The sequence below is a fragment of the Pyxicephalus adspersus genome, chromosome Z (assembly GCF_032062135.1).
Source record: "Pyxicephalus adspersus chromosome Z, UCB_Pads_2.0, whole genome shotgun sequence".
NCBI lineage: Eukaryota > Metazoa > Chordata > Amphibia > Anura > Pyxicephalidae > Pyxicephalus > Pyxicephalus adspersus.
The window spans coordinates 80,091,797-80,108,436 of NC_092871.1; the positions used below are offsets into that span (position 1 = coordinate 80,091,797).

General features: G+C 40.0%; 1 protein-coding gene across 2 annotated transcripts in view; it reads left to right on the plus strand.

The window, feature by feature from the left end:
- FGD1 (FYVE, RhoGEF and PH domain containing 1) overlaps positions 1 to 16,640 on the plus strand; it is a 116,915-nt gene that overhangs the window by 38,385 nt on the left and 61,890 nt on the right. The window contains exon 1 of one of the 2 annotated variants that reach the window (XM_072429412.1): positions 1,547 to 2,755. The exons of the other annotated variant lie outside the window; for it this stretch is intronic. Within the exon in view, the coding sequence (XP_072285513.1) occupies positions 2,728 to 2,755 (28 nt within the window). The 5' untranslated portion in view covers positions 1,547 to 2,727. Of the gene's footprint in view, positions 1 to 1,546; positions 2,756 to 16,640 lie in introns of those variants that run through there. 2 annotated transcript variants of the gene reach the window in all.

The following is a 16,640-nucleotide window of genomic DNA, read 5'->3' on the forward strand; positions in this document are numbered from 1 at the left end:
CTGCTGAAAATGGGGGGAAAAGAGTGCTGATCTCACTGCACATGCATGAGAACTGCATTGTTTTCCCAGTACAGCCCCTTCTGCGCATGCTTAAGATCAGGCATGCGTAAAAGGAACAGTTAGAAGCCTCCTAGGATGTGTGACGTGGGTATCCTAGGAGGCTCTGCTCCCATTCTGTCTTTATAGCCAAGGAAGGACTTCAGCTGGTTTGGTTTAAATAACAAGTTAAAAAAATAGGGGAAAATTTTTTTTTCACCTTACATGAAAGTGTGTTTACCCTTTTATGTAATATTATTATTATTATCATTAATAATAATAATAATAATAATAATAATATTAATATTAGACAGGATTTGTATAGTGCCAACATATTGTGCAGCGCTGTACATTAAATTGGGGTTGCAAATGACAGACAGAAACAGATAATGACAAAGGAGGAGGAGAGGACCCTGCACCAAAGAGCTTACAATCTATGTAAAATAAAAATTCTGGTGGCTTAGAGTGGTTAGCATTTTGGCCTTTGCAGTGCTAGGTCCTAGGTTCGAATCTCGGCCAGGACATTATCAGCATGGAGTTTACAGGTTCTCCCTATGTTTGCATGGGTTTCCTCTGTGTATGCTCTTTTCCTCCGATATTCCAAAAAAATGCAGCTACGTTAATTGACTTCCCCCCAAAATTGACCTTGGACTAGGTTATAGATTAACACACACAAAGACATTAGCATATGACTGATGTAGGGACATTAGATTGTGAGCTCCTTTAAGGGACAGCTAGTGACATGACTATGGACTTTGTACAGCGCTGCGTAATAAGTCGGCGCTATAGAAATTGTGTAATAATAGTAGGTCTGCTTTAAGCAAGCCAGTGCATATATACAGCAAGCAAAGACACACCTGCACTATAGCGCACCTTGGATGAATATAATTTGCACTTTGTGCTGCAAGTCCAGTGCAAGTGACCTTTTCTTTCTTGAACAGGTGTATGCTAAGAGCCCAAATCAATTAAATGAAAAACAATAGGTTGTGTTAATAAGACAACCCAGGTTGACGCACTTAAAAAAACCGTCCTAGAGTGTAAGCTCTTCTAGTCAGGGTCCTCTGTCTTTATCTGTCGGTCATGTGCAACCCCTATTTTTTTTTTTATTGAAGTTTTGTAAATATAAACAAGGAACACAGCAATACAGGTATAAGATCAATATACATAGTACAAATAAACATTGGGAGGGGCAAGATACACAACAATCAAAGTATATGTCCTCGTCCAAGGTAGCGATGTTACAGTCGAATAATTAAGTCCAGAGTCCAAAATAGAATCCCATCCGGTATTGCTGGTAACAAACCATAAATAAAAAGGGAAGAAAAAAAGGAGGGGAAAAAAACACACAATAAAAACAAGAACATGTAGGGAGTCATAATATTAACATGTGCAACCCCTATTTATTGTACCGCACTGCGTAATATGTTGGTGCTATATAAATCCTGTATATTAATATTAATCATTGCAAACAAGCCCCCTATCATCAGAACTGCAAATCAGTAACAGATCATGCCACGTGCATGGAGTTTTCATTTTTAAACAATCAAGATTTTGTTTTGCTTATGGTCAGCTAGCAAAGATTAGTGAGAAACTGAGCTCCTTTTCTTTTTTTGACCTAACTATCCTTTTTTATTTACTTTTAGACCTTTTAGCATCTATAAAGGTTACATTTTTTTGTATTCTTTTTTTTTTCTCCACAGCTTTTTCTTGCTCCCTCCTTTCTATTTTCATGTGTTTTCCATTCCACTCCCCTCTCTCCTCCTCCATCCCTCCTCTCTTCCTCCATGTCCCCCTCCTCATTCCGCCTCACACTCCTTCAGGTTCCCCCATTCGTTAGCGCTGTCCCGTAGCCCTCAATTAGTTGCCATGGTGATGGTTTTTGAATGGGTAGAGGGTGGTGCCGGGGGAAGGGTTCCAAACAGCTAAAATTACAGAGGGTGAAGAAAATGACTGAAAAAGCTGTGAGAAGGGGCTGAGCCATGTCAGGAGAGGAGGAGAAGGAAGCTCTCTGACTGAGTTCCTGGATTCCCAGCACTGCCAAGGATTCCTGGGAAGATTTTGGGACAAAAGCCAAAGTCCCCATATCCTGTCCCTGTCAGATTCCTGACAACACAGAGGTTGGCAGTGAAGTGCACCAGGGACTCATCCTTATGGTAACTGCACATTTTGGAATTTATCATTTGCATGTGAAGATCCCTGGAACCTACAAATGAAACCGCTTGGCATTCCCTAAAGCAAATCCAAAAAGTCTTCCAAGTCTGCAAAGTCCTAAACACATGGATATAGCCTCAGGTGAATAGTCCCTACAGGAGGTGATCCCATCTCATCTGCTTTTGTGACCTAAAGAAACAGATCTGTTGGAATTGGGATATTTGATGGAATCACTGAGGTTACATTGTCATAGTTCCTTTGAGGATTTAAAAAATATTTACTGTATGCACTTGTTTTTTTGTAAAATGGATCTTCGGGTCAGTTCCGCTTGGGTCACACCTGGATTTCTCAAGGATAAGTTATTAAATTAGTTCATGTGTTTCTACTTTATCCACTATTGACAAACTGGGTTTTCATTTTTTCGTTGTAACTCTAAAATATGGACCTATGAACAGAATTTTGGAAGTCTTTGGGATTTGGTTTGAGCTACCTTGTACAGACATTCGTTAACCTTCCACACCTGTTGCTGGAAAGACTATCATGTACATGGATAAAAGTACAATGAGAGGTAAGATTTCTGTACGGCTGTATTGTGTTGACATGAGCAGCATTTATTGGGTAGTTGAGGAATCTAAACAAAAGAAAAATTACACATCTAAACACGTTCTGTATCTCTAGTACCTCACTATAATAATAAACAGGATTTATATTACTAGATTGTAAGCTCTTCAGGGCAGGGTCTTCTCCTCCTCTTGTGTCACTGTCTGTATTCGTCTGTCAGTTGCAATCCCTTTTTAATGTACAGCGCTGCAAAATATGTTGGCGCTATATAAATCTTGTTTATTAATAATAATAATAATAATAATAATGTAGCACCCACATATTATGCAGCGCTGTACATTAAATAGTACAGCGCTGCGTAATATGTGGCGCTATATAAATCCTGTTTATTAATAATAATAATATTAATATTAAAAAAGCACCCACATATGCAGCGCTGTACATTAAATAGTACAGCGCTGCGTACAATGTTGGCGCTATATAAATCCTGTATATTAGTAATAGGGGTTGCAAATGACAGACAGATACAGACAGTGACACAAGAAGAGGAGAGGACCCTGCCCTGAAGAGCTTACAATCTAAGAGGAATGTAGCGCACATATTACATTTCTGTACAATGCACGCCTTTTTTCATTTTGTGGTTTATGACTGATAAAATCCTAACCATAGAACAGCAAATGGATATAAAAGATAAAAAATAATTTTTGATCTACTGACTTCCTCACTCATAACCTCATCACACGCATGGCTCCAAGACTTTTCTAGAGCTGCCCCGGTTCTCTGGAATGGTCTTCCTCGTCCTATTCGGCTTGCTCCTACTTTCTGCTCATTTAAAAGATCACTCAAAACTCATTTTTTCAAACTTGCCTACCCATCTGTCTTTTGAAATTCTCACTATTTCCCACTATTCCTTATCCCCCTGCAATTCTGTGATACTTCCCCCACTTTCTAGATTGTAAGCTCTTTGGTGCAGGGTCTCCTCCTCTTGTGTCACTGTCTGTATCTGTCTGTCACTTGCAACCCCTATCTAATGTACAGCGCTGCGTAATATATTGGCGCTTTATAAATCCTGTTTATTATTATTAATAATAATAATAATAATTGACAGAATAACCAACCTTACCCAGGGCTTGTTTTCAATACAAATCATTGGTGTTGGTAATTGAATTTTTCAATCATGTTTGGAAGACTATAGATATGTCGTAGCTGTCAGAGGGTCTGACCACCTCGTGGGGCCATGAGATAAACATAGACCCTCATTTGATGAAACATACGTATTGATGCACGTGTAGGCTGTCTTGGCACTGGCTAAATCTTAGAAGAACAATAGCGATTAGTAAGAAAAATGCTATTATTCTAGCAAGACGTCAAAGTGGTGTCTGCAGAATTCAGACTTAACACTGCTTTGCAATTTAATCATATTTGGCCATATTGGATGTCAGTGGTTTTAAATCGATGAACGTAAAATCTGTGTGCTTGGGAAAGAAGTGATAAAGAATATTGTTTGTCCTGTTTTTGTAGGAAAACTCAGCATTTTCTTGTTAATTGATAGTATTGGACGTTCTATTTATATATAGTTAGTTTAAGGCTTGCAAGAGCCATTTGAAATACCATAGCACATATCTGAGTACCCTTAGATAATCACAACATACCCTACAGTGACACATTCCCTCTGGTTCGAATAAGGATAAGCATATACTGTCATCAACGGCTATCCTTGTGCCTAATTGATCCGATCTGTAGCTTTTTAATATTTTCCAGAGTGCTGGATACTTTTTCAACTGATCCTGAAGATTTTGATCATACAAGCTTTGCAAACTGTGGACATAAGATGTTTCAGCTCTTTGTTTGCAAAATCATGAAAGCAACTGAGATAAAAAAGATGGATACTTTAGAGATTTCTTTTTTTAAACAATGTAGTCAAGCACTCAAATTTTATCTAATATGCTGGCAGATAGATCTGAAAGTTTCTACTAGATTTCAATTCTTAAGTCTAATCATTGTTTGTTCTTTTATCCATACACTACTAAGTTATCACAAGATATGGCTTAATGCACGTGTTACCCGATATGGCTGCATATTCTCAGTACATTTAATAAGGGGTCGTATCATGGTGACTCCATAATGTATACCATAAATTCATGAGGGATATTAAAAACATTGCTGGGGTAACATAAAAATATATATCCCAGGATTGTTTCTTTTCTTTCTTAGAATATCCAAAGGCATAATATAATAGTTGGAGGATCTCCTTCAGGATTGTAGCTTGTGTGACTGGGCATGTGTGTTCATGCACTGGCCAAATACCCCTGGCACTGATCTTATCTTCAATGGTTGCCAACAATATTCCTTTCTAGAAGATTAATGTATTCCCTTAAAGAGGAAATTAAGTTCCAGGGACAAGCAATGTCCCTTCTGCAATATTCTGTATTACGTGCCTGGACATCTGACAAAAAGATGAGCTGTGCATGCAAAGCAGCACTTCAGCAATCCTGACTTTCTGCTTGGGATGTCATTCCGGACCAGTCAGTTAACATGGACGAAAATCGTATCCAGGAAGAAGATGGCGGTGCCCTGCGACGGAATGGGGATGGGTGAGTATAACAAGTTTAGTTCCACTTTAAGACCAGTCGTGTCTGATCTGACTCAAATTACCCTTATTGGATGATGATCTTTTTTGCAGGATTAAGGGCCATTTCAGATTGACCAAGTTTTGTAACGCAGGCTCAGCTGTGCTCCCAACTGCTCCCATTCAACCAAATTGAAGTGGTTGGGTAGCAGTTTTGCACAAGTTTGCATGCTGTTGTGGTAGGTTTGCAGGGTGGTGGTTAGAAGTAACGTGTCACTTCTGGTCGTGCGGTTACTTCTCCATCTCTGGAGGCATTGGGCCTGATTTATTAAATCTCTCCAAGGCTGGAGAGGATACACTTTCATCAGTAAAACTGAGTGATCCAGCAAACCTGGAATTTCTTCAAAAAATGTATATATACAAAATGTAAATGCAAATGTTTTGTTTCCTGAACCAGATTAATTCCAGGTCTGCTGGATCACTCAGTTTCACTGATGAAAGTGTATCCTCTCCAGCCTTGGAGAGCTTTAATAAATCAGGCCCATTGTGTAGACAAATGTAGGGGCAGTGTGCCCAAATGCGGTAACCCGTGGGGTGGTGTGTCACTCCTGGCAGATAGCAGCAGTATGCACCTGGGAGTTACTACCTGTGCGGTTTTCCATCACGTAAAAGGGGCCGTAGTAAGTTTTGGCAGAATTCTAAAATGGTTTAGTTCCATGCATTAAGTTATAAAGTTAGATGGTAGTTGATGTCATTAGAGGTGTAAAGATGTGGTATGAATAAGTGCAAACTTCATGCATGTGTATAAAATATTAGGTCATGCATACATGCCCCAATCATGCCCTTTGTTTGACATGGTAATAGCACCATATAGGTTTTCTAATGGATGATGACTAGCTCTAAGGACAGAAACTCACAATATCACAAGCTTAAAATATAATTGTCTTTTTGGACGTTGTGGTAAAGTTTACCCAGCAAAGAATTAGTATTCTGTTCATCTGTTCTACACAGCTCTGTCAGAAAACACAGCCAGGGGAATGATACCAGTTTTTTTGGTATGGCTTTAGGACCTTTACAATCTTTTCTAGGGCTTTACTAAAAAAATGCAGCGTTCTTTTGACACCAATTTATTATGCTTCCAAGATCATTCTGAATTATTTGCAGGTGCAGCTGACATGTTTTTGACCTGCTTCAGTTGATTTGTTGACGTAGTTTAGAGGAAAATTTAATGTCATTGACTCAAGCCCTTTGGTTTAAAAAGATATACAGCCGAGCCCCCAGTACACAGAGGGACCGTAGCAGACAGATGAGGTCATTCCTCTGCTCACTCCGTCCTTTTCTCTCCTTGCCAAATCTCATGACAGCACATTTGGATGCAGCACACCTGCCTGGCTCAAAGTCCTGCCCCTCCTTTTCCAATGTAAGTGCTCCTGTATAAGGGATTTCAAGAGGATGTTATCAAGCCACATTCAAGAGAATGGAGGTGGAGATACTGCCAGTGTCCCTTATCTCAACAGCAACCATTACTACTAGTAAAGGTGATGTTTGGTGGGTAGAGAAAGTAAGAGCAGCACACTTCATTTCTTTGTAAATGAGAAAGCACCACCAATTGTCCTGATTAACAACTAAATAATTGAGAGCAGTCTTGGGTTGGTCTCCTACTGAACCTCTTCTTTAGACTTCAACTGGAACATTATCCAGTTGCCCGCCAAGCAGTTCTTAAAGCGGACCTAAATTCAAAATTTTTACCTTACATAAAAGGGTAGACAACCTTTTTTTATAAAATAAAATTTATATTTACTTTATTTATTTTTAAATTCAACTCCCGATCAAGACAGAATGGATGCATGAAGTAAGTATCCTGGGAGGCTCCTGACTGCTCCGAGATCAGACAGCCCCTTCTTTATTAGGAGAAAAAAATTGCCGATTTCATGCATGCGCAGTGAGATTGGCAATCTTTTTCCCCAACTATGTCGATCTTGCGTCTGCGCAGTGCGAGATCGGGTGAAGTATGAAGAAGAACCCGGAAGAGTAGCGAAGAAGATGGTGGTGACCGGCGCTGGGCCGAAGAAGGATACTGGGACGACGCAGGACCCAGTTCAAGAAACCTGATGGATCTGCAGGGTTAAAGGTGTGTTTTTTTATTTTGACTTTAGTTCCACTTTTGTTCCACAGGTGTTTTTGAAGAATTTGTTAAGGACAAATGATGTGTTTCCACTTCCTATATCCCCTCTATTTCCTGTGCAAGACAAACTCAACACTCAACAAACATTCCTAATGTGGTTTTCAAGTGTTTGATAAGGTCTGGACCTTATCTGCAATAACTGTATGTTAGCACCACACAGTCAAAATGTATCATCTATTTGAACATGGTCCTGTGCTTTCCAAATTGGAGGGGTGTTGTTTCTTATATGATCAACTCTGAAATTAAAAACAAAATGCCTTGCACAATTGGGGCCAGTCTTAAATTGTAACTAAACTATAACTAAAAAAATTGTGACCAGAGAGGTATTGTATTGCAGATAGATAAAGTGTCTTGTATAAAGGGAAGATAAAATGTCCCTTTTACATAAAATAAGCTTTCTTACCTAATAGCACTCACTTGTCCCTGTTACATCGTGGGCACCGCCATCATTTTTCTTCTCCTTTTCCTGGTTTCTATCTTTGGTTTCAATCTTGATGACTTCTGTGCAGACCTATGGGAGTTCATTTGGTTTTGGCAACTGCAGGAGAAGAGGGGATGCACCAGGTATACTGGTTTCCTACAAAGGAGGACAGGCGATCAGCCAGGTGAGTATGTTTTATTGCAGAAATGACATTACCTGTCCCTTTCTGCAATAAAGCCCTGCCTAACACCAAATTTTGAAAGCCGAACTTTAGTTGAACTTTAATATGGGCAATTACCCAGAGCTTCCACCTTCCTCAACTTCTTTCTTGACGGAATGGCAGGGGAGCAGGGAGATGGAATGCTGTGCATTTGGCATCCCCAGCTCATATGGTATCTAAATTCATCCCTGTACAGATTGTAAGAAAAAAAACTGTAATTTGCTTTCAGCACAAGGCAATGAGGTAAAGCAAATTTATATAATTTGTGGTTGTCGGTTTTGCAAAGAAAATTACTCATCACTTGATTAATAATTAAGATAAGAGTTAATAATTAATTTAGAGCACAGCTGCAGACTTCTAAGCTCCTTACAGTGAGACAGCAGGTTTTACCATTACTGGTGTTCTGCCGAAATACTAATCTGACACCCCCTCCCTCTACACCCCACCATTTCTGATTGATCCTCCTCCCTTCAAAGACTCCCTGTGGTACAGCAGACAAATCTATTAGTCAGTTCCTTAGGGTTCCATTAGCAAATCTCAAAAGGCAAATATACCCCGGACATTACATGTGACAGGTTTAAATTTTTTTATAGGCTACGGTAGATTTAATGAATTGATGGCGGTTTTTGCAACCTTCAATGACAGAAAGGAATAATGGTATAGTGCACGCTGCATGATGATGTCATTACAAAGCTTCTTTCCCCTTTCCTTTGTGAATTTTTTTAAAGCGGAACTAAATTCAAAACAAAAAAAAAAACACTTATTTTTAATCTTGCAGATCCATCTATCTGTGGGGAGGTTTCGCCGTTTGGGTCCCAGTATCCAACTCTGGCCCAGCACAAAACAACCGTCGGGCGCTGACATCTTTTTCTCTTCTTCGGGTTCTTTTTCCCGCCTGCGCACTGCGCAGGCGTGAGATCAGGTGACGAAGATGGGGGGAAAAAAAGATTTCCGAACCCACTGCGCATGTGTGGGATCAACAATTTCGTTTCCATTAATAAAAGGGCTCCCTCTGCATATGCCCGAGAATAGGCATGCACAGAAGAAGCAGCCAAGAGCCTCCCAGGATGCGGGATGTAGGTATCCTGGGAGGCCGTAGCAATCAAGACAAAAAGCGGAGGTGCTGCAGTATTTTTCTTTTTTTTAAATAGTGTTGCACTTAAAAAAAAATAAAAAAAGTTACTTTAAATAAAAGGATTATCTACCCTTTTATGTAAAGTAAAAATTGTGAGTTTAGGTCTGCTTTAACATCTTGTGCATGGAGACTCTTTCAATGTGGTAAATAGAAGGGTCATAATGGGAATAAAATGGGTTGTTCCCTGAAGCAAATTCAATGGTTAAGGTGGAACTGTAACCTAAACTTTTTTTTACATTTGGATAGAGTGGGAGAACTCTGTTGGGTTTTTATTATCATTTCTGTCCCTGCTGGGGAGGTTTAATAATGTCATTAACCAAACTGCATGTGAATGCATGCATGCATGCATTTGTGTGCATATTCCCCAGTGGGGACATTTTTGCCAGTGCCAGCTGGTAACAATGGGATATCCAATTTTTTGGACATAGAAAACAATAGAAATCTGATAGAGCTGGGTCTTGTATCATAGTTTTAAGCTTCCACTTCCCCTAGACGAAGATCTGTTTTATCTAGCTCTAAAAGAAGAACTGCCCGATTTTCTCTTTAGCTAAAATGCAGCATAAAAGACTATAAAAAAGGAAAAAACTATGTGCTTACCTAGGCCAAGCGATGTCTGGCAAAATAAAGGGAAATTAGGATACCACATATTTTGAAAAGGTTCTTGAGCAACTCCTGATATAAGGAGTGGATACCATTCCCTGTGATTTCTTAGACAGGAAGACGATGGCCCTCTTTCCACATGGAAATTGTATGAAAATAAAAAAACTGTAGGGGTTAAAAAGTGGACTTTGCACAGCGTTTTAAGATAACTAACAAATTATCATTGCACTCCTTACCATAAAAAGTAATATTTGGCATGAGGAAATTTGTATATAAGCCACTAAAGGAAGGGTAAATTAGCTACTGCAATTGGAGCTGTGGCGGTGAAGGGAGTATTAGACCTCGCAGCTGACTGCTGACCACATAATCTAATCATACAGTATTCTTTCACATGCCTATAGAAAAAGACATATCCAGCCAAATCCAGCAAAAGCAGTTTAATTTGCCTGAAAGACTTAATTAGACTAGAAGGCCATGTCCAATTGCTGTCATTTTCCTTGTGATAAAACTGGTGCCAAATGTGGCTGCAGCATGCCTACTCTGCTTTGCTCCAAATCTTCATTTTATGCATTTTTAAAGAAGTGCTGAATGAACAAGATGGTCTTTGGTTGAATTCCAAATTGCCATCTAAGTGTGGGCTTCTACACCATGCTACCTCTATTCCTTGGTTGCCTAAATATGATCAATTACAAAATGCAAAGGTTTATGTTTGAGGACCCTAAAACCAATATAAATGCATGTAGTTGATTTGGTCTGCATGTGTATCAGGCACCGTCTAAAGTGTATAGCAGGATTTAGAATGACCATGAAATACATACTGCTTGGATATACTGTAGCTTGAATTGATTGTTTAGGTCGGCCCAGGCATTGCAAAGTTGTAAATCTAAAGAACACTATGCAGTCAGATTGTAATATATGTGTGTGGCCAGCTCTGGGGCTACCGCCTACATTTAATGACAATAAACTAACTAATAAACATTTAATGACAAGGCAACAGGAGGCTATCTATGGTCTACACCAGCTATTTTCAACCTTTTCAACATGGTGGAACCCTTGTAATAACTTTCAGGTCTTCAGGGAACCTCTCCCATAATTAGTACATCCTCAGCTCACAGTATACTAGCTTGGTGGTCATTAAGAAGAATGCCAATTTTACAATTAGAAAAAAAAGACTGTGATGTCACCTATGCTTACCTGAGAGACACAAAGTGTTCTTTGCTCAAGGAACCCCTAGCAACCTTTGGTGGAACTCTAGGGTTCCGTGAACCCTGGTTGAGGAACACTTCTCTACGCTATAAGGCTAAATGTAGGTGGACACCTTACCATCATACCTGTTTGAACTTGTTGGACCTCCCATGGACATGGAAACCATGGACTTCCCTCTGCTGCTATACCAGCTTACACTCCCCTGGAGGATTCATCCAAAAGAGCATTTGTGAGGTCAGGTACTAATGTTGCATGAGATGAAAAGGCTAACCGTTGGTATTTCAGTTTATCCCAAAATTGTTCAATTGGGTTGAGATTAAGGATCTGTGAATCCCACTTGAGTTCCTCCACATGACATTATTCAAACCATGTCTTTATGGGGCTCTATTTATAAAACAGGGTAACTGACATTCCCTGGTGGGAATCTATTACTGCTATGTAAATGCATTGATCTGGAAAATTCCTACCAGCGATTGTTTGAGGGAATGTTGGAGTTCTTGTTTTGTAAATAGAACCCATAGATTTGCATTTGTAAACTCAGGAACTGTAATGCTATAAGTATTGCCACTCTGCAACTCTTACCAATTTGGTTGCCTGCACATAGTTGTATAAAATGCTTTTGGCAGTCCCCTTTATTGGAAAAACCCAAACCCAATAATTTGCAGAAGGTGCCCAAATGTTTTTGCCATTATAGGAAGGTGGGATGTTTGAGTGCATATGCGTTGTCAGAATACAGAGGCATACATTGCAAGCTCATGCCAATCAAGGGGGTATAGCAATAAAACAATTCAGATTATGTGCAAACAAGTCAATTGTAATCCCCCTTTGCCATGATCTACAAGCCAAATACCAGATGTTTGGTATTTGTGTTTTAGATGCGACTGCTAATTACCGATAACTAAGGCTAAGTACACACGTGCAATAATTGTTGTTAGAAAATAAACTACTATTAACAGATCAACGATTGTTAAAAAAATATTTTGACCGTTTGTATAGTGCACGATTCCGTACATGTTGTATCAATACGATCATTCAAAATAGTCCACTGATATGCGATCGTTTGAACGATGTAAGAAGTGACGTGTACCAGAGAAAGTGTACCGCAAAGCCATCCATGATCACTGAACGACCCTACACACGAGATAGATAGCAAACGGTCGTCGCCCAAACGGATCCGCCAGGACAATCATTTGTTTCCAGCGATATTCCTCTATTGTTGTGCACTTTTTTTTGTTAGCAATTATCGAACGATCAGTCCTTAATCGTTTGCTTCCAACGACAATTATTGCCTTAGGCTACATACACACCTCAGATGATTCTCGTCTCATAATCACCTCAGGGCTGATATCAGATGAGAATTTGGAGTGTGTACAGCGCTCGTCATCCGTCATTCCGATGACCGCCCTCACGGATCCAAGTACGACGTTGAACTATCGTAATGAAAGTAATGGGGAGAGAGCAGCGGGGTGCCGCTCTGTCGTTCTGCCCCCTCTCCATAGAGCAGAATGGTGCTGTATGTATAGTTCTCGTTCATGCATCGTGCAGTCTTTCCAATGACAAATATTGCACGTGTATATGCAGCCTTAGGGTGATTGGACTGTGCTTGCCAACACCCTTCTGCTCAAAGATGTCTCTGTTGACCTTAGGAAATAAGTTGCTGATTACCTTCATCCACCCATCCAATAAATTCTAATACCAGTTGCCTTTTATCAGTGACCAACTGTAGGCAGTTAGTGAACCTTTGGGAAATCATAGGGACATATAGCAGCAGATAAAGGATGTCGTAAGTCGGGGAAGACGCACGCACACAGCAGGCTTCCTTCAATAGGGTGAGGTGTGTGTGTTTAGTAATTAGTTCATGGCCAAGGAACAAAGGTTAACATTTGAAACTATGTTGTGGTTTCTCAGCACTGTGTTTCAACATGTCGTGCGTTTCCTTTCACCTGCATGGCGTGCTGTTCTTTGTTCTGCCTTTCCTCTGTTTTTCAAACATAGGACTTTTGTGGAATTTCCCATGTTGATTTACCGACTAAACACCATCAAAAGAAGTTTTTAGTCTATAATTTATTATAGTTGTAGAGCCCTCCAAACCAAACTATTCCATAATGGTTCGAACATTTGCTTGCCTTTAGAATTGGCAATGTTAGGCTACATACAAACGTTAGATTTTTGTTGCTGGAAATTATCTTTCATAACGAACGAACAAGCAATGTACACACGTAACCCACTGTATGGAGTTCATTCCCAATCATCGTACAAGGGATTGATAATTGACGTTGGGCAACCACTGTACATCCCTGCAGATTCTTCCCCGAGACAAACACAAACATTTGATTATCTGATAAGTGTACATCGTCTTAGGCTGGGTACACACGTCAGATGATTCTTGTCGAACGGCTGATATTGGACCAGAATCTGACATGTGTACAGCATGACCATGTTGGCGGATCCATGGACGAGGAACAATCGTAATAAGAGTGAAGGGCAGAGAGCACAGTGGGGTGCAGCTTCGTCGTTCTCCCCCTCCCTTTTTGCATAGAGCAGAACGTCGCTGTATGTACAACACTCTTTCATGCAATCGTTGGAAAGGATCATGAAAGATCCTTTCCAACGACAATTATTGTGCAGGTGTACATAGGCTTAGATTTTACCTATAATGATCTTTAATAAAACCTAATCATGCTTAGACTGGCTTCTGATGATAGGATAACAACCAGATAATAAATCAATATCTTCCAGATATCACTAATTTACATTTCATCATTGCAAGATTATCATCGACCAACCCTTTGCTTTGCCCGGTCGATGATAACCCTTCCTCTGCTATGACCACTAATAGCGGGAGTTAACATTATTGATGGTTAAAAACAAATTCAGGTAAATTCCAGTACCGCTCACTGCTCCCAGACGTCAAATGTGCAGATGGTACTGTGGTGCAAGTGACTGAGCGGCTTGCAGGATGCCGAACAAGATTTCTTGATCCCAAAGCAGTTTTGAACCTGCCCTAATGTGCTGTAAGTAAGTTTATTTGCACAGAATAGAAGACCTGTCAAATTGCCCACTCAGTCATGTGACAACCATCACACCTCTCATTGCTCTATTGCCATTTACACTTTGGTTTGGGTTACTTTTGCAGCCACCTTGTTTAGTTGGGCTGAGACAAAGCCCTGAAATGTTGGAAATGTACACTGAGCTGTGCATAGGTGGCTTAGTATGGATTGCTCGCAGGTAAGCCAGTCACAGAGCAATTAGGATTTAGCACCTCTGCCTTAAAATACCTACCTGCCAAAAAAAGTATTTTTTTATTAATATTTTTATAATTCTTCTGCATTTCATTTTGTATCTTAGTGCAGTCACTTTTTGTCTTTGTGCACTTTTTCCAGTAGAGGGTGATCATAGTCTCCACAAGAGACAAGAATGCATGAACAAGGACCTTTATATTAAAGCGGAACTAAACTCAAAAAACACCGGGAGGTACAGGTTTTTGGCAGGAGAGAGGTGAAAAGAAAAGTTCCCCTGCACTTGGTGGCTTTTTGTTGTGACTTACTCTGCCTGGGGGCAGGGAGGAGGATGAGTGATCAGCACCCAGCTGTGCTCTTCTCTATAGGGAAACATGGCGGTCGTTCCAGCTTGGTGAAAATATAACATGTGTCAGTAGTCGGTCATGCTCATTTTGTATGAAAATCCAGCATCTGTCAGTGATCTAGCATGCTCATCTTGGGTGAAAATCTAGCATGTGTCAGTAGTCTATATTGTGCGTCTTCAGACAAAATCTAGCATGTTTCAGTGGTCGATCATGGTCATCTTGGGTGAAAATCTAGCATGTGTCAATGGTTTATCATGCTCATCTTGGGTGAAAATCTAGCACTTGTCAGTGATCTAGCATGCTCATCTTAGGTGAAAATCTAGCATGTGTCTGTGGTCCATAATGCTTGTCTTGGGTGAAATTCTAGCATGTGTCAGTGGTCGATCATGCTCATCTTGGGTGAAAATCTAGCATGTGTCAGTGGCCCATCATGCTCGTCTTGGGAGAAAATCTAGCATGTGTCAGTGGCCCATCATGCTCGTCTTGGGTGAAAATCTAGCATGTGTCTGTGGTTAATAATGCTCATCTTGGTTGAAAATACAGCATTTGTCAGTGGCCCATCATGCTCGTTTTGGGTGAAAATCTAGCATGTGTCAGTGGTCTATCATGCTCATCTTGGGTGAAAATCTAGCATGTGTCTGTAGTCCATAATGCTCATCCTGAGTGAAAATCTAACATGTGTCTGTTGTCCGTAATGCTCATCTTGGGTGAAAATCTAGTATGTGTCAGTGGTCCATCATGCCCATCTTGGGTGAAAATCTAGTATGTGTCAGTGGTCTACCAACATGGTTCATCAATCTGCCCAATCCGAACAATGTTGGGGGACCACTGACACATGCTGATGTTTGTCCAGTAAGATGAATATTTGCTCCTATTGGTAGATCCCTACTCATCAATCTCTAACATGCCATTGGCTGGTACATGAATCTGCTCTCCTTGCACTATTACTAAATAAACATCACTTACATTGGATTGATGCAGGCATCTCTTTAGTGTGACCAAAAAAAAAAAAAAAAAAACATTCAATGGTAATTTTTTAAATCATCATTTTAGAGAAAATGGGATGTGGTAGAGAGTTTTATTTGCAGTCCAAATTTCCAAAATTAGAAAGCTTTTATATTCCGGGGTTTTCAGATCGTCCCGTAAATAGTGCTTTGTCTGTATGTGCTTATATGGTAGTGCACGTCACTTCCCATGATTGTTAATACTTCTATTGTCTACCTAGGGACATAAATCTGCCCTCATTATAAACATGTTCCCAGTAATTAGAACCATATAATGACATTTCTTCTGTTACTCAAGAAGAAAACTGCAAATTACTTCATAACTAATGTCAGATTAAAAATACATGGAAAGCCATAACATATTGAAGGATTAAAACCAATCAGGCTATTTTTTGCTGTCTGCGTCCTCCTTTGGGAGGATATCCTTCACTTCCTATCCCAGAAACACAAGAGGAAGTGTCCAAAGTGATCAGAATTCCCCTCTTAAGCAGTTTCACTTGAACAGGTGTCCCAGTTGGAAAAATTCCCTCTGCCTCGTCATAGAGACAACTGTAAAAGTTTGGATTTCCCAATACTTTCTGTCTTGGGAATTTCTAGCTCCCTGGCTGTCATTCTGACACACTAACTATATATAGATCAGGAGTCCATTTCACTTGCGGCATGCTTTTTCTGGGTCTCAAAACAATTGAAAACAATCAGACAAAAAGGAATGTGCAAGGCAGCCTATGTATTTCTGCTAAGTTTTGGGGGGGTTTATCCAGCTGAAGGTGTATGGAAAGGAGTAGGGTTGTACAGATTTTCATATAAATCTATTTGCTTTTATCTATTACTTTGTTAGTATGTTAGTAAATGAGAACCTCTGCTTGAGAGTGAACAATGTAGGGCGCCAGAGTGTTCCATTTCTTTTTGTATTCTGCTCCTGCTGGGGCAGCATTGGCTTGCCGTAAATATCTGAACTTCAGGGTA